Source organism: Crassostrea angulata, chromosome 8, assembly GCF_025612915.1.
Source record: "Crassostrea angulata isolate pt1a10 chromosome 8, ASM2561291v2, whole genome shotgun sequence".
NCBI classification, from domain to species: Eukaryota; Metazoa; Mollusca; class Bivalvia; order Ostreida; family Ostreidae; genus Magallana; species Magallana angulata.
Window position 1 is genome coordinate 35,730,124 of NC_069118.1, and position 19,626 is coordinate 35,749,749.

The 19,626-nt window shown below is 34.0% G+C and overlaps 1 protein-coding gene across 6 annotated transcripts in view; it reads left to right on the forward strand.

The window, feature by feature from the left end:
• The window catches only part of LOC128158169 (plexin-B-like), a 342,553-nt gene that overhangs the window by 259,076 nt on the left and 63,851 nt on the right, over nt 1-19,626 (forward strand). For all 6 annotated transcript variants that reach the window (XM_052820921.1, XM_052820923.1, XM_052820920.1 and 3 more), the window contains 3 exons: nt 3,734-3,907; nt 5,740-5,980; nt 14,191-14,333. In XM_052820921.1, the coding sequence (XP_052676881.1) occupies nt 3,734-3,907; nt 5,740-5,980; nt 14,191-14,333 (558 nt within the window). The remainder of the gene's footprint in view (nt 1-3,733; nt 3,908-5,739; nt 5,981-14,190; nt 14,334-19,626) is intronic.

Sequence of the window (19,626 nt, forward strand, 5' to 3'; positions counted from 1 at the left end):
GCTTTTGAATTACGATTTTCTGCACACTTCAGCAATGCCTAGTTTTTCGAACCCCTTAATCACCATCTCTGGTTGGCTTCTTATGTCTTTGTAAGTTTCTACCAGCCATTTAGCACCAAGCGGTTTTAGAATAGATAGAGGGAGGTCAACAGGTCAGTGTTTCTATGTCGACACCTTTGTCAAGTTGCTGTGAAATACAGGATGCATACTATCGCTGAAAGCGCTGTTTCATTTTGTCTTTCACGACTTTTTGAATGGAATGATCCATGGGCTGTAACTTGTCCGTCGTGCTTGGTGGTATTTACACAATTTCAATATTCTTCATTTTCAAATCATCCACGAACCCTCTTGACTTCTGTGCTCAGAAAATATCGAAAATACACAGTGACTTTTGAGTGTTAGGTACTAGCCCAAGCTTTTTCTTGGTTTTATCCATGTGAGGTACTAGAACTCGCGATGTGTATTCCATCTGTGTGTCTGTATTGGCCCAATGATTAGGACTATGAGATATGTTTCAAGCCAGTGGAAAATCATACTCGGGATGACAAGCAGAAGTTTTCCCCTGGTATATGACTTGTGGAGCTAGAAAATCCCCACTCAATGTGCCTAAAATGATTAAAAATTAATTAGAAGATATCAGTACAGTTAATTATGCCCCCCTTCGAAGAAGGGAGGGCATATTGCTTTGCTGCTGTCTGTCGGTCAGTCTGTCGGAGCAATATTCGACAGAGTTATGGCCCTTGGACGTAGAAAAATTCCAGTTATTTGTAGTTTCCACTCATTTTCTTCGCAGAGGATGAACATATTGAAATGAAATTTGGTATACAAGTTTATCATGATAATATCTAGGTCAAGTTTGATATTGTGTACGATCGAGCAATTTTCAACAGAGTTATGGCCCTTGGACGTAGAAAAATTCCAGTTATTTGCAGTTTATATGTTCATTTTCTTTGTGGATGTTTCCAAGGGAGGGGGGCATAAGTGTTTTACAAACATCTCTTGTTTTGCTCTGGGTTTTTTTCCTTAATTGATACCACAAGCAAAATAATAAGATTGATAATTATCTACATTACCTGCAAAAACAATGGTGACTTGTCTTTTGTCATCAAAACCAATTATGGGGACTCGCTGGGTGCCCACCACCTCCATTGTCCATGAGCTGACAGGTACATAATTGATACCGGTATGGTCCCTGGAGTTGTATATTAACTGGGGAGGAATGTCATGTTTTTTCACCACACTGTTTATACTTTGTAAAAACTCGTCTTTAATTTCAGAAAATTTGTCATAAGAACTGAATTTTTGCAGTGCAACTGTCCCTTTGCTTAACCATATTCATCCTAAACAACACTGACTTGGCCCAGCTTTTTTTCAACGTAATCGGTCCGATATTACAAGATAGGAGCTGCTCGTCATGGGCACGGACAATGCCCTCCTCAAGCCAATGCAGATTGCTGTGTTAATAACTGCCCCGATTTCCTTAATGAACGAATGAAAGTTTGCACGATGGAGTCCAGTTCATTACCGAGTAAAACTTTTTACCCAGCTTGCACGGATTCAATTCAGAAATTTCACAGTTCTCGCCATCTGAAAAATTAAGTTTACGTTTTCGAGATTTGAGCTCCGTGTTGTATTTATCACGTAAATTTCTTACAGTACATTCACGTAATCCTGGAAACTTTGTCTTAAAACGTTTAATGGTTGACGAAGGTCCATGTACACTGGCGTTATAGTGTCATATATCAGCTCTCTTGCTCGGTGAAAAAGTCATGTACTTTCCTCTCAGAGTTTTTGGTGCATCAAGAACATCAGCCACTTTCTCAGTACAGTCAGTAATTTTTCTAGGCGACATTAATATTTTTATGGGAACATTTTACTATTTTTTGCGATTGAATTTTTTGCGATCAAGACTTTATCGCAGAATTTCGCAAAAAATAGCACCCCCCAGAAAAATCCAGTTGTACCATATTGAACATAAGGGTGTCAAAGGTTATCACCATAGTGACGTCATAATGTAGAGATGTGTCATTAAGATTGCCTTATTTTGATAAATTGATGTTTAGTAGCAAAATATGGGTGTTTTCCGATGGTTTTTCAACTGGGAAACATCAAGCGCAGGCTTGCTCAAGTACCATTCTTTAGTATAATCTGTTAAACTATCTGAAGAAAACCATATGTTAAAATCGTACTTGAGCAGACCTGCGCTCTATACTTCCAAATGCAAAATATAAAGCAAAAATGAAAATATTTTCATTTGTTTGCAAATTTGCGGGAATTTGGTCTTTTAGGTGACTTCATAGATAAACAGCAAATGAGCAATGATGAATAAAATCAAGATTAAAGGGATGGGCATCCTCTGTACGATGATTTATGAAGATTTTATTTTTATTTGAAAGTGTTTAAAAATTGGTTGAAATCGGGGGCAGATACTTGCACATAGTCCTAAAATAAAATTACTCTTGATCTCTCGAACTCCGATCTCTCAAAGTAACACCTGGGTCCCGTTATATATATTTCATTGTTTATCACTCTTGATAACTGGAAGTAGTTGTTGGAGTGTACACACGCGACCAATCAAGCGTGTAATTATAGCTCCGAGTGGACCTTACCTGAATGGTCAAGTGAACTCCTGAGGGCAAGCATGGTAGTGTTAATTGGTTGATTATGTAATTGACCCTACCCCTTGCTTCCTTCAAAGGGTTAGATAGGTAATTTGAAACTGATCTACTAATTTTCTTAAACTTGTGAAAATTACGGTATATTAAAAAACTCTTTAAATCACTCTTAAAATATTCTGTATTTAAGAAAACATAATATACCTTAAAGTTTTTTAACGTGAAAAAACCCACTTAATAAGCACTCAACTGTATTGTTTGAATTAAAGTAATGACGATGAAATACGAATGAAATCATGTTAGATTATCCTTCCATGTTATAAATATAAATATCCAGCTACTATAATTTTAGAACCAAAATGACCGGAACAAAAATTTCCGGATTTTTTTAAACTTGCGATCTCTCGAACTCTTGATCTCTCAACGTTTAATCATGGTCCCCTGAAGTTTGAGTTATCGAGATTCACCTGTATCCAGGAAAAATGATTTTTTTAAATACAGGATTTGTTATTCTACATTGTCCTGATATTTATGCCTCCCTTCGAAGATGGGAGGGCATATTGCTTTGTCTGTCGATCGATCCACAGTTTCATTTTCTTCGCAGAGGATGCACATATTGCACAGATATTTCCAAGGGAGGGGGCATAAGTGTTTTACAAACATCTCTTGTTTGTATATGACTTCATAAAGCTGCTTTTATGATGTCTATTGTTGCTCAAGTGAGCAATGTGGCCCACGGGCCTCTTGTTGAAGTTTTTAAATAAACAGACTTGTTAATAGTATAGTAATAATTGGCTAGCCAAAATCACTGAAATGTGATACATGTACAATGATTTTTATATAAATGCCAGATGGTGTCAATATATATAGTTTAAAGGTTGAATATTAAAAATCTGAAGCATGAGAAAAGAGTTAAGAAGGCAGGGGACCATATTTGTATTTTGTTGAAATGTCCTTGGGGAGGGAGATTCTATCTGGACCCTTGGAAAGGGGGTGGAGGTTGTTTTAAATAAAACATATATAGTTTCAATATTCTACCTGTATATGGTGATTCTCAAAATGATTTTTACAAATAATATATATATTATTCAAAACAATTTTTTTCTACTCTGTTTTAGGGAATGTATATGAACTTAGCAGCCACTGAGAATGAAGTTCGAGTGTTTGTAGGTCAAAGCCTGTGTAATGTGACCAGCTTAACACCTGTTGAAATATACTGTATACCACCTAGCAGACAACCTGATGTACGGGATGATGGGAATCAGCATTCAGATGGAATACCCAGAGTTTTTGTATGTGTGCATAAATAGATTCTATAAACAAATTATGGTCAAATTCTACTTATCCGAGACAAATAATCATGTAATATATCTGATCACAATTGTCTGCACACATCAGGTTGCAACAGATTCCGGTGGTTTTTTAAAACTTTTTACTATGTATATGTTCACTATTTCCAGAACCTTTGGGCCAATTTCATTCATCAAAGCATCCTTCGGAACCTCAAAATGCCCCTTACCTCATAGTATTCTAAGGATGATTCCTTATTCATACTTGTATCTATTTATATTTACATTTTCCAGTGTCTTTGCCTGTGATAACACTACGTATCGATTTTGTACTATATAATCCATAATACAAATGACGCCAAATCGAGGCGCCAGCAGAGTTTGCTTATTAATATTTAAATATATAATCGTACGATGGCTTAAAATTATATAAATATAAGTAATAAGGAATCATTTTTTGAATATTATGAGATGATAATTTCGGTCGGGGTGTGATCAAATCTATCATAAAGCCCTTCGGGCTTTATTGGATTTGATCACACCCCGACCGAAATTATCACCTCATAATATTCAAAGAATGATTCTTTATTCCTTATAAATTCCAGCAACAGGATGATGAAATATTTAATCAAAGTACTGAAGAACTGATGGGAGTTGATTTTGTCGATGTTTATTTATTTTAAAATCACTGATGTGTTACTTTGCATGACAAGTACATGTAGTTTCTAATTTGAATTACGCACCCACATTTTTATATTATGGATTTCTCGACTTTTTCAACAAGAATGTCGAGAAACCCCCATATGAATCATGTTAAATAATATTTAAAGATAAAATTAATTCAATCAAACTATGTATCGGTAATAGAAATATTTCTCAAAAATTGCATGGATCCAAGCAATATTGAACTCTAGTCTCGTTCAACCAAACGCTCAGCTGACACCGTAAATCTCCGACAAGGATTTATGGAGACGGCCGAGCGTCGAGTTGAATAAGACCATATTGAACTCTGGTGTATGAATACATACGACTACAAAATATATTTAAATTGTTCGTACCATTTTAAATCTGACTATTTTCAAGGTATTCATAAATAAGTTTCCTTGAAAAACAATGCTTTAGAATACATTACATCGAATTTATCAAATTGAATTATTTTCATATTGACCATATTGAACTCTGGTGTAGGAATACATACGACTACAAAATATATTTAAATTGTTCGTACCATTTAAAATCTGACTATTTTCAAGGTATTCATAAATAAGTTTCCTTGAAAAACAATGCTTTAGAATACATTACATCGAATTTATCAATTATTTTCAAGAACCAAGTCTTGTCAGCAGCAATGATTTGTGCTGAGGTCCAAACACTGTTTCACTTTCGGTTTGTCTGAGTAACTGCATAGGAGAACTGATTAAAATGAACTCCCAAAAATGATTGACATTTTCATAATATTTTTATTACCTATAGTTATGCAGACCCCTTTTGTATGTCATTTGTGTCATTGATAAACTGTATTAAACTATGTGTTACAAATTTGATTTGTTGTGTTATCACAGAAAACTTGGTAAATGTAAATGCAACTGTATAGGAATTTGAAAACAAGCATTTATTTTACGCATTTAGTTTCTTTGTATAATTATTTCTCTTTTTGAAAAGGTAAAAATCATACTTAATCACATATTTGTTCCATTTTTCAAATCAGCTTTTAGGGAAAACTGTAAAAAAAAAAAAAAAAAAAGTAATAAAAACAAAACAATACCCTAGTTTTATAATTGGATGTCTTAAATTTTAGACAGTGATTTTCAATAGAAATGTTCGTTTTTGATTAGGTTGTGTATGGTAACCTGGAGAAAGTGGTGGGCTACCTGAAGTACAAGGAGACAGGGGAAGTAAATCTGATAGACTACCTTATCCCTTCTCTCATGGGTTTTGCTGCAGTTATTGTGGTCATTATATTATTGGTTTGTTTGAGGTATCGTAAACAACAGAAGAATGCTGAGCGTGAATACAAAGCCATACAATTACAGCTGGATAATTTGGAGAGTACTGTCAGAAATGAATGTAAACAAGGTAAGAGACCTAGAAAGTGAGAAAAACAAAAAAGTTGTCAAATATTCATATACCTTTAAATTTTTTTCTCAATTAGTTATTGAACATACCAGAACTTATCCAACTAAATTTTTGTCAGCATACCAGGTTAATTTCTTGAGAATAAGTGTATTTGCAACTCTCTGAGTTGGATTGATAATACCATTGGGGTTCATTGTATCATTCATGTTTTAGATACCTCAGTTAAAGAAGAAGGTACAGTTTCTTTTAATATTTGCCCTAAAATTCAAAAGTGGTTCAAATCTCATGAAAATACACATATGCTATCTTGAACATGTATGTAATATATAAAATACCAAGTTATACACTTTTATCTTGATTCAAAAAATAATTATGACTTTAACATTTTGGCAAATTTCTAAGATTAAGTCAAAAATGATGAAAAATGGCACATTTTCTCATAGTTTTTTGAAGAGGAAAATGTGTCCGCAGCCGTCGCCCACAACAAAATTAATATATTTTATGTGTCGTAACATGATAAAGTTATAATGTGAGTTTCATTGTGGGCGACAGCTGCGGACATAGTTTTCTATTCAAAAAACTACTGAGGAATTGGTGTCTTCTGCTCAGTTTTATGAAAATTACGGGAAAATGCAATGTTTGTGACGTCACAATTACCCCTGTGAAAGTCTTATCAGTAAACTATTTATAGATTCTTAGTTTATGAATATCATTGTGTAGATAAATGTTACATTTCCATTTTTTGTGATATTTTTAAAAATTACTCTAAAACAGGGCAAAATATGACTGAAACTGTACCTAGTTCTTTATCAGGCCATATTGGAACCAAACTGGCAGTGATGATGCATTTTTGTATTCTGAGTGTATTTTTAGGGCTTTTCGACTTTCGATTTTTTAAAAGGTGTAGATATATTGAATCAATTATTCAACAGTTATACAGCCAACCTTTCAAACTATGGAATGTAAGGTTTAGGACTTCCTGTTCTGGTACTTCTGAAACCTTCAGGGTCAATTCTAAAAATTAAAGAAAATGCAATATTTTGTTTATTTTTTAAGTTTGAACATTCAAATTTTAGAATAAGATGAATCTTGTCTAGTTGTGTTGACTATTATTTTATCGTTTTTAGCTCACCTGAGCTGAAAGCTCTCAAGAACTACTGGGCCAATTTCAACTAAACTTGGCACAAATCATCCTTAGGCAAAGGGGATTCAAAGTTGTGAAAATTAAGGGCCACACCCGTTTTCAAGGGGAGATAATTAGAAATTAATGTAAAATTTCGAGAATTTTTCAAAAATCTTCTTCTCAAGAACCAGAAAGCCAGAAAGCTGAAACTTGTGTGGAAGCATCCTCAGGTAGTGTAGATTCAAAGTTGTGAAAATCATGACCCCTGGATGTAGGGTGGGGCCACAATGGGGGCTCGAAGTTTTACATAGGAATTTATATATAGAGTAAATCTTTAAAAATCTTCTTCTCAGAAACTAATCAGCCAGGAAAGCTGAAACTTGTGTGGAAGAATCCTCAGGTAGTGTTGATTCAAAGTTGTGAAACTCATGATCCCTGGGTGTAGGGTGGGGCCACAATGGGGGCTCGAAGTTTTACATAGGAATTTATATATAGAGTAAATCTTAAAAGATCTTCTTCACAGAAACTAATCAGCCAGGAAAGCTGAAACTTGTGTGGAAGCATCCTCAGGTAGTGTAGATTCAAAGTTGTGAAAATCATGATCCCTGGGGGTAGGATGGGGCCACAATTGGGGGGTTGAAGTTTTACATAGGAATATATAAAGTTTTTATTTAAAAATCTTCTTCTCAGAAACTTATCAGTCAGGAAAGCTGAAACTTGTGTGGAAGTATCCTCAGGTAGTGTAGATTCAAAGTTGTGAAAATCATGATCCCTGGGGGTAGGGTGAGGCCACATTGGGGGGAGGGGTGTTAAAGTTTTACATAGGAATATATAGAGTAAATCTTTAAAAATCTTCTTCTCAGAAACTAATCAGCCAGATGATTCTTTATAATTGTTAAGACTTTGGCGTAAGGACAATTCTTCGGCCTCACAAGAAGGTTCATTAAGCTGATTTTATCATACCTATTGTTCCTCAGGTGAGCAATGTGGCCCATGGGCCTCTTGTTGAGATATAAAGCCCAAAACTTTAGAAAAATGGGAATCAAAAAACAAAAAAATTCAAATGACCTTTAAAATTTTATATGATGCCTGAACATTATTAGGATAGAAGTTATTAACATACATTCCGAGTTTCAATAAAATATGTTAACTACTTCTGGTTTTATAGGTCGATGAAACTTGTCTATGGGAGTTTCAATGTTAAACAAAAATCATGCGTCATTCGTTTTCTTAAAAAGTTTTCAATTAAATGTTACAACATTTCATCTATATAATGACACACACAGTCCGCAGACCTGAAAAAGTTTTGGGTAATGTAGACAATTTAAAAAAATAAGGGATCTGCAGGGGCCAACGTTCAAAACAGCTTTTTAGCTGTAACTTTTTTATTTTTTGTCTGATTTTTAAAACTTTTCGGATTAAACTTTGTTAAGAATAGAAAGTACAATTTAAAAAGTATGGTCCGAGTTGTGCTGCGTTACTTTAAGTATGGCTCGTCGTTTGTCATTGCGCGAGGATTCCCACTTCCAGTGCGTTACGTTTGCGACGACAATCTTCAAGTGCGAAGCCGTGTGTTCTTCAAGACTACAGAAGTACTGCTCCGATGCATTCTAACTATCTACAGCTTCAAATCGTGTCGAATACGCCCCATCGTAATGCGAAAAATCAAATTAACGTGTATCTCTCTGAACTGAATTATAACAAATAGAGAGTAAGGAGCCATAGAGATACCCATAGTTACATAAGATTATGTAATCGAAAGATATTGTGGGTATCCCTTGCCATGTTATCGTGATGGTTACCAGCTACCCGCTGTGACAGAGGTTAGCGTTCGCTCGCGACCGAGCCCCCCTCTCTCTCTCTCTGTCTCTCTCTCTATAAACAGAATAACTAGATAATTTTTTTTGATAACGAAATGTTGTTAAACCGTATTCTTATGTTCTTACACATTTCAAACGAATTAAGAATATGTTTTGAAAGTTTTGCTGTTGATATTTCATGCCGATAAAAAAGCATTTAAACATTTCAGTAAATGTATTGATATCATTTTATGTGAGCATGTCATCTTATTGAATATAAAGCTACTACACATATGCAAACCCGTTTTCGTAACCTTACCCCACTCCCCGTCCCTATCTCAAAGTTTTATGAATGTCAAAGTTAACTTTATTTGACTTCAGTCCCAATTGTTTTACACAAAGGTGTGAAATCATCGCACTGACAGGAAATCACTCTACGCTTGAACGCTCAGAATACACAGGAATGAGGCAGGTAGATAATCTGTGTAACGATTGACCAAGAAGAATTCTAAATGCATATCAAACAATTTTACTAATAGTTATATTAAATAATTGATTCATTTTACCGCTTAACGTGTTTTAAGATGGTCCTTCCCACAAAAAAACCTCCATTATAAACTAAACGAGAGAAAAAAAAACCACAACGAATTAAACTTTCCAAACAAAGTATATCATGATCAAGCATCATGAACATTGTAAAAAACCTAACTGTTAGACATACTTCTTATTTTCTTTATTAAAAATACAACTTATAGTCATGGAGGGAACACGTGGTAGAGCTTGCAGGCTGATTTGATTGACAGGTGCAGCACGTGGACTCAAATCTGAAACTGCATGATGGATTCAACCACAGTGTACCATATTCTATTATGAATACTAATTTTATGAATATTTAGTATTGGATATTAGTATATTTCACATAAGTGTACGTTAAATTACGCCTAAACGCCCCCCTCTCTCTCTCTTTCTCTCTCTCTCCTCTTCTGTAAGGACGAAGCCGTAAGCGATTAAGACTTTTTCTTTTGTCGTGAATAGGTGTGAAAACCCTCAAGGGCATGTCGTTTTCTACCCTGAGTTTGTTGATCAACACATGTTTACACAGAAAATGATCTTGACTTAAACTTTATATGTATACACCAGAACGGATACTGACATAACACGTTATGATTCAATGTGCTTTAACGCAGCACCAACTTTATATATAAATGATAAATTTATTATTGAATGGAAAAATTGATTAGTTGATTCCCGACATTTGTTTAAAACATACACATGTATTAACAGTTTACGGCACTATGCGTGTCAACTGCATTGATACAAGTTCATCTAATGAAAATATTTAATTTTAAGATTGTTATAAAAACAGGATTAACAACTAATAGAAATAATAACTAAAATAAGTACGTCAAATACAATGATATGTGTTCTTGTTTACGCATCACAAAATTTAACAGCGTAATAATCATGTTATGTTGTAATTCGAATGTAGTTTCTAATTTCATGAAATTCTATATCATAAATATAATTTATTAATTTTATATTACATGTAATATGAATCACACTTTATTTACAATGCAGTTGTTATGCTTAAATCTGAAGTCGCATATTTTATGTGGATTTACGCGACCCACATTGCCTGTAATGTACAGTACAGGTAAAGTAACAACAACAAGCAGCAGCAGGAATAACGGTAAATCACACCGTTGCGATGTCATCACGGTCGCAATCCATACCACTGTCAAAAACCGCGATGGTGTATCGCGGGAACGATAAAAATACCGTGACGGTAACACGGGCCAATACGGGATCAGCGTTGCCTGTACTGTATATCTACTTATACAATTCTGGAGTTTTCTTTCTTTTGACATTGCATTACTTATAAGTTCTTATTTAGGAGAGGGTTATACTATTTGGAAAAAAATATGATTTTTCCTAACATGTTAAATTGAATAAGGGTAAATGGGATGTCGAAAAGCCCTTACTTTTTGTTGGAGACAAAAAAGTTGTAGTTTAATATGTGATTGTTAATAAAGACCATGTCAATCGTAAAAGGTATCCGTTGACAGGAAGGACGTATTCATTGACATAAAGTAAGTGCTGCAGTTGTGTCCTCTTAAATTGTGATTTTTAGCCAACCTGAGCCATAGGCTAAAGCGTTGATTCAAGTTTGGCCAAATCATGATCCCCAAGGGTAATGTGTGGCCTTAATGGAAGGGGGGTTGATTTTTACATAGGAATAAACAGAGAAAAATCGTTAAAATTTTTATTCTTAATAATTAAACAATAAAGGAGTTTAACTTAAGAATATGCTGAGAAAAAATCTGAAAACCAAGATATATTCTACTAAGTTGTCTAGGTATTTTGCATTTGATACTCTAAAGACAGTCTGAAGCTTTTGTTGGCTATTATTGCTCAGGTGAGTAATGTGGCCCCAGGCCTCCTGGTTAATTTACTAAACACAGCAGTCCCTTGTAAATAAATTAAATTCCTTTGCCTTCACAATATTTTGATAGCTCAAGAGGATAAGTAAGTGCAACTTTATCCACTAAAGGGTGACAAGGCTATTTATTAAGTCTCACAACATTCTCGGGTTCCAACTTTTATTTTACTTAATTACAAGTGACCATTTAAGGCATGATTGCCTCTTTTTCTCAAAAGTTTATAATTTTTGGCCCCTGAAGCTAGGATATAGATATAGTAGAACTCTTTTTGTACAAACACGGATATAGCAAATTCTTGGATATAGCGAAGTTTTTTTAAGTCCCTGGTATAATTTTTATCAAATCTTTGCCAAATTTTACGGTTATAACGAATTTGGTTATACCGCGGTAATGAATTTACGGATATAGTGAACTGATTTTGAGTCCCATAGAGATGAATAATAACAAAATTTAACACTTTTGTAATGAATTTCTTTACAAATTAAAAAAAATTGCACTACCATTTAACATAATAGTTTGAATGAATTTATTTTCATATAAAATTTTCAATTCACAATCCGATTATTAAAGGTATCCAAAGTAATGTATTTTTATTTAAGCCTCAATTAGCAAAAATTATAGTCTGGTGAATTGAAACATGTTTATAGTGTATTTGCTATAGTTATTATTACAAATTTGTTAAACGGATATAACAAATTACGGATATAACAGAGTAAATCTATTGGTCCCTAGGACTTTGCTATAACCAAGTTTTGCTGTAATCCTAGATTCCTCCGACTCTTGCATACCCCCCCCCCCCCTTTAATGAATTGATGTTTGCAAACATCAAATAAAAAAAGAATGGGCAGCAGTAAGATATAAAGTGTCATATTAGGGTTTTTTACTTCAAAATAAAGCTTAGAATTGTAGCAGGTCAATGCCGTATAGGTTTTTATCAGTACTTTGCGTTGTGTTTATTTTTGTTTTGAGACTGAGTTTGACCTCTACATTAAGAATTAAACTTTACTTAATTATAAATAAAGTATGAAAACGACTTTACTCTCAATATAGATAAACCAGATATAATAAATCAAACTGAAAATAAATGAAAAACCAAGATTAACAACCCTTTATAAATCTATTATAACAAAATAGGGACAAACAAGTCTAAATCAAGTACTTAAAATCCCCCAACCCTAAAACCTAACTTTAACAGGGACCTCAAATAGACAGATGAGACTGGGACTCAGGGGAAATATAGCTAGCGAAACCAGCTGTATCCCTCCCTCTATCTGGAGAGAAGTAGCAAATGAAACCGGCCGTCTCACTTGTCAAATAAGGACTTACATAAGTTTATATATGGAAAAGAGAACAAAGACAACTGTCATTTAAGTTATTAGCTATCGTATAAAGTGGGCGTTACCAAAGTAATAGAATTTATCACATCAGGATCGGAATACTCATAATAATAAATATAAACGAAATCCCGATCTACCACAGACATGATACTCTTTGATTGGTCCATCTATGGGCAATGGTACTCAAATGACCATTAAGGCCTAAGGGCCTCTTGTTTTATCTAATAATATATTTAATTAATATTTGTGCAGTGATTGGGAAGGACCTGCGCCACGCGCCATAGTCGCATTTAAGAGAAAAATGGCGCATTAGATCAATTACTCTACGCGCCGAAGTGCGCATTCAAATTTCTCATCGGTTATAAAAGTTTTAGCGATGTCCGCTGGAAATTTACTCTGTACGACTTAGCTAATCGTCTTTTAATACATTTGTTTTAAAACATCAAATTTCATTGGTCGTGTTTGGTAAAACAGAAATAAACAACCTATAAAAACGTTTCCACTCTTTTATGCGTGGTAGATTATTCCAGAATTTCCTCCGAAAGAGAACTTGAAGTCGCCCAGTATTCTAAGTTCTCAATTATGTAAACTAACCCCAAATGCAGTAAAATGATGATTATCTAATTGAAAAGACGTTTTCACAGCCTCAATTAATCCCTGTTGTGATTATTAAAACTCACGACTGTCTTACCATGCTTATCGTTACTGTAGGGGTTATAAATACGGGTGATGCAACCACACTGCATTGAAAATTACAACCGATGTTTATTCATTTAAGTGTCGATACTACAATTAGTTGTAACTTGTAATTATTTAATAACTCGCAAAATTAATGTTTAAATAATAAGAAAAACCGTTCCCTACAGTTATCTTCAAAGTTTGAAAGATTCTCTACATAACGGTAATAATTGGGTCAAAGGGTTTGACTAATACCTCCAAAAAACACAGAAGTACAGAGACTGATTTTATTTATCATTAAGCAAACACCATAACAAAAATTGCATCAGTGAAATGTATAAACACATCAAATAAATGAAATTTAACCAGTTCGTTAAGTTTTTAAATTTTATAGAAGTTTTTTGCTCTAGGTTGGTCCTTGATAATTTCAATTTTACAAAATGGCCCCAATGAATAAATAGATGGCCCTTTCATTATGAAAATGGCCCATTAAAATCAATAACTGTGGGGCCATAGTCCCATTGACATTTTTGGCCTTCCCAATCACTGTTTGTGGTAGTGGTTCAATTTTTGTGCATTGATATTTGGGATATCTCGCCCATGAATTTATATCTTTAATAAAATAAGAATCGCATTTGATTTTCATGATCACTTCTAGAGATTTCATGAAATTGCATCACAATAAACCTGGGAAAATTTGACACTACACAAAAAAATGTGAATGATTTCATAGTAAATGCCTAGTTAAATTTGCAAAATGAATGGTAAGGTAATAGTAAAAACAAAATATTAATAGCCAAACATTTTGCTATAATATATTTTTTGGTTATAGCCTTTGCTGAGCTGCAAACAGATATGACCGACCTGACAACAGATCTTGAGAGCAGCAGGAAGCCATACCATGACTATGATGAGTATACCTTCAGGATACTGTTCCCTGGGATGTTTGATCACATCATACTGCAGCCTCCACAGGTACTGACCATTTCTAATTTCCACTGAAGTAGATAGACACTAACTTTCTTTCAATACCAACACAAGGGTTCCTTAAACATTTTGAAAGTTTTAAGGGGCAGGAAACTATAGATATCTTGTACAATTAATCAATTAACATTTACAAAGATTGTAGGTCATATTTATTTTCATTAAAAGCCTGGAACAATGAAAAAATCAAGAAATATTGATTGCTTAATTTAAATTTTCCACTGCTATGAGAGCTGCCATTGATCTTTGACGTCACACCATCCATTCTGATTTGTTTTATCAGCATAGCAACAGTATTAACAAATCATGGTATTCACTGTAAATTACATATTTTCAAAAATATGAAATTACTTGACTTTCTAAGTAGGATCTAATGCATTTGAGAACACACCAAGAAATGTAATAATGTTAAATGCATTAAACACAATTAATTGTAAAGAATTCCCTGGTCTGCAAGTCTTTTAGGATTAGACATCTTGAATGAAATGAAGTTTTCAGAGTTTGACAAAAATTTCACACTTATTTGATTTGAGTTTTGAAGCTCTACCAGCCAAAGTCAGAGCTAGCAAAGCAACTTGTTTACATGATTACATGTTTAAACCAATAATTTTGTTATCACCCAAGTTTTTAATGATTTTGAGCAAAATGGCTACATCCCAAGACTCCCGATATCTTGGTTTTTGAGTCCTCATATTGAAAAATTGCTCTTATATGGGTTACAAATCGTAAGTAGTTCTGTACTGTGTGTTATTGTTGTACAGAACCATCAACAACCATACCATAGGTTCCAGAGGAGAATGAATTGGACTAACTGACTGTGTGTGTACTACACCAGCTAACCCACTTTCTTTAGGCACTCTTGTAAGCTACTCCTAGTCTCCATAGTGGCAGCTTCTTTTGAAAGAGAATTTGTTTCTGTGGATTTCCCAAAATTTCTCATGCAGCTAAATATAAGGATTTGTTTGCTGTTAGGGAATGGATTAAACCTATTGGTGATGTTAACAGATCAAGCAGGGATACGATGGAAGAAAAACTGAATTGTGAATCAAAGAGGATTCCAAGACTGACTTTGCCAAACTGATGCAATCAGTACAACATTTCTATTTGTTCTTTTCTTATTTTTGATAAACATTTGCTTATCTTAGTGAATGGAGGTAAAAATGTAACCTTTCATTTCTTTCTAGGAGTGATAAAATGTGTTTATTCCTTTCGCCTCTTGGTCTATTTCCAACTTGTATATTGAGGTAGTTGATGGTTTAAAAGAGAGACAAACAGGTCATCTTTGCACCCCCCCCCCCCCCCAAAGGTTCATGATCTGACTGAAAACCTGTTGATTTAACATCCAATCCTCTGAATTTTGCTGATTCCTTGAATCCTTGTGCTCTTCTTTGAATTTGCAATTATTGAATTTGACACCAATTTGTTTTACTAGTTGATTAAGCAAATTTGATTTTGTTCTCCCCATTCTGTTTATGTAAGCTACGACTGTTACATTGTCTTTTTATCAAAATTTTAATATTTCTTTTAAATTTTGCAAATGACTGAAGAGCTAAAAAAGTGGCTAAAAGTTCTTTTACATTTATGTGATAAGACTTCTCTAGTCAGGACCAGTACCCTCCCTGGCTTAGTGTTTCCCATGTGGCCCCCATTGCTATACCTGAAGTATCTGATGCAAGAATCATTGATGGGTTTTGAACCGATGATTGATTAATCCGCCATCATAATTTTTTACCTCTCCAGATATGGGAATCTTTGCTTTGTAGTGCTTGTTTTTTAGTAAACCTTTAATTTGTATAATTTGCATAAAGCAACTGAGTGTGTAATTGTGCTTTAATGACAGTTTGTATTGTTGACACTATTTCTTTATCAGTTGAGACATTTTTTTACAGATTTTCTTTCTTCTTTCAGTATGTTTGCATTTGTTTTAATTTTTTAGCTCACCTGAGCTGAAAGCTCAAGTGAGCTATTCTGATCACATTTTGTCTGTCATCCGTCTGTCCGTCTGTCTGTCCGTCTGTCTGTAAACTTTTTACATTTTGAACTTCTTCTCTAAAACCGCTTATCCAATTTCAACCAAATTTGGCACAAAGCATCCTTATGGGAGGGCGAATATAAATTGCAAAATAGAAGTCCGATCTGTATTCAAAGCGGAGAAAACCTTGAAACTGTAGAAAAAGGGGGGTGCATTTTTAAAAATCTTCTTCTCAAGAAATACTGAGTCCAATTCAACGTACTTAGCATAAAAAATCCTTATGGGAAGGAAAATATAAATTGCAAAAATTAAGGAATAATTCTGTTTCAAATCTGAGTTATTACGAAAATAATAATAAAGGAAAGGCGTGTTTCAATCAGTTTAATAGCTTCGGGTTCGGCATCCGGTAAAATGGGTAGGCAAGACTTGGCCTGGGCAAAACAAAAGATTGGCAGTTATTAATCTGCCAATCTTATTAAAATTTCAGGATATTTGATGGACCTGTATATTTGTATTCGCTGTAAATATTGCTGCAAAATAATGCGTATTTGGAATTGACAGTTGCCGATCTGCCCCGGCTTTTATTTTGCCACGGCCCGGGTTTGCATACCCATTTTACCAATACTCGTATTCCATACTTCTAAAATGAGGTTCTTTGTTTCAAGCAGCCATGACATTATACGAATCAAAGTACTGAAGTACTGTCGGGAGTTGATTTTATCTATTATTATTCATTTTAAAATCAATGATATGTTACTTCGCCAATCTTATTTTGCTTAATTTGCACAGTTAACTGTTTGATTTACCGAAGTCTCTGTTTGATTTGATACGTAAGAATCACGAAATACAGACGATAGTTCCCAGGTTACAAAGCATAAATAATGAAAACGAAACGAAAATCAGAACAAGCTAACACCATGTGTGAAAACTGTCAATGCATTGAAATATTTAGCCTCAATTTACTTCACTAAATCGGCACCAATATATTTTGCATGTTTCAAAATTTTCCATTCATACGCGAACTGTTGCACAACAAGCAAATTCATCATAGTCAGATCAACCCTTTTTGGGAGTTGATTTTTAATCAACTCCCCTATGCAGTCACTCTGGCAAACCGAAAGTGAAACAGCGTTTGGACCTAAGCACAAATTATCACCGCTGACAAGATTTAGTTCTTGAAAATAATCGATAAATTCGATGTAATGTATCTTGAAGCATTGGATTTTAAGAAACTTATTTTTGAATACCTTGAAAATAGTCAGATGTTAAATAGTACGAACAATTTAGATATTTTTTGCAGTCGTATGTATTCATACGCCAGAGTGTTCAACCATCGGCTGTCTCCGTAAATCTCCGACAGGCAGAGAGTCATTCTATATTTAGAGGTCGCGTCATCAAGCTATCACGTGACCTGGTGTACAGCCGAGCATCTGGTTGATGAGAATAGAGTTCATTATTGCTTGGATCCATACAATGTTTTGAATATTTCGATTACTTATACATAGTTTGATGGAATCAATTCTATCTTTAATCATTACACAACACGATTCAAACATGTTTTTTCTCACAATTCTCGTCGGAAAAGTCCAAGAATTCATATTACAAAAATGTTAATGTATTTTCTTCTTCAGAATACTGAGTAGGGCTCTAAAAGAGCATTAACACGTATACAAAGAAAGAGTTGTATTAAAATAATTTAATGCGACTGAAAAACATTGAATGCCATCATAACTTGCTATTGAGGTCGCATTATAACGTAACCTTGTTTATAAATCAAGCCGTCTTCCTAGCTACTATTATGCAACATCAATAGATCGAGGTCAGTTCATGGAGCATCTTCTTATGATTTAGGTCAGTTCATCGAGGTCAACTGCATTACTGAATGAAACTTTCGATCGAAATTCTTACACGTGAGACAAAATGTGCATTCTTGAATTAACAGGTCGAACTGTATTTTATGTATGTTTGCATATCTTAAGGTAAATGAATTGAAATAAAACTGAGTAAAATGTTATATAAATACTAAACCAAACTTCAAGTTTTTATAAGAACTACTTATGCAAGCGGAATGTGTGCGCACATGGAAGCATTTGTCGGATGCCACATATGGACCCAATAGTGATCGACCGAAGTCGATCACAAAAAGTACTGAAATACAATTTATTCAGAAACCAACTTTAACAACTTATTGTATTGTAAACTTAACCTTTTTTCGTCATTATAAAAAGTACTCCTACTGTACATGTGATCCTTTACTGTGTTTGTGTACATTTGTATAAACTGATTTTGAACCTCAAATACCAGTGAACTGGTCTTGAGTGAATAAAAGAATTGAAAATCTTAGGCCATCCTTTTTTCCATTTTAAATGCTGAATAGGAAATACCAAGTTAAAAATCTTAAGCTGAATGTAATAAACTCAGGTGAACAAAATATGACTCAAACCTAGGCGAACTGTGAGCTCTGTATCTTGCTTATGATTCTACGATTGACGCTGAAATTTTGGTTGAACATTAGAAATTCTATATGAATTAGATTATGTTAAATACTTGTACAAACAAAATAAAAGAATGATATTCTGTATATACCTACTATCTGGGGCCCCCTCTTTATACAATAAATAATGTGAAATCTACATTAATTATGATAGTTTTTCAGACACGAGTAAATAAAAACGACATCTTTAAAACAGTTTCCATAGTTCTGACACATTTCTGTTGCGGGGATAAAGTAATTATTGCTATTCCTAAGAAAATATCACAGCGGAAAATTATCCTTGTTTGTACGCGAGGTAAATAACAGTCATTTAATTATAATGGAGAAGACAAATTAAATTTTTGAATGTTTTTAATTTGAGGAATTGAGCACATTGAAGTACAATTTTCTTTTTCACATCTATACATGTAGGATTTTTAAAATAAAAAACAATAACTATTATATTTCATTTTAATATATAATAACTAGTAAGTAGTTGATGAAAAAAATGTACCTATATGCTCTCATATATTTTGATCGCTTTACAAAGTGGGGGGGGGGGGGGGCAGAACGAAAATATAGGGAATTGGAAGTTAACAAGTTAACAGTGTACCCCTACCAAATGTTTAGTTTTATATCTTGCATAGGATTTTCTTATTCTGGTAAAAAATAGTATTTCATGAAGGTACAATGTCAAAGATTACGTGTATGCAAAAATAAGTGTAAAATTCGAATATTTTACAATATTTATTTTTTGTTATTCTACCGAGGGACCATATGGCACAATATTTTTTGAACGCCCATTGTTGCTCAGGTGAGCGATATGGCCCCATGGGCCT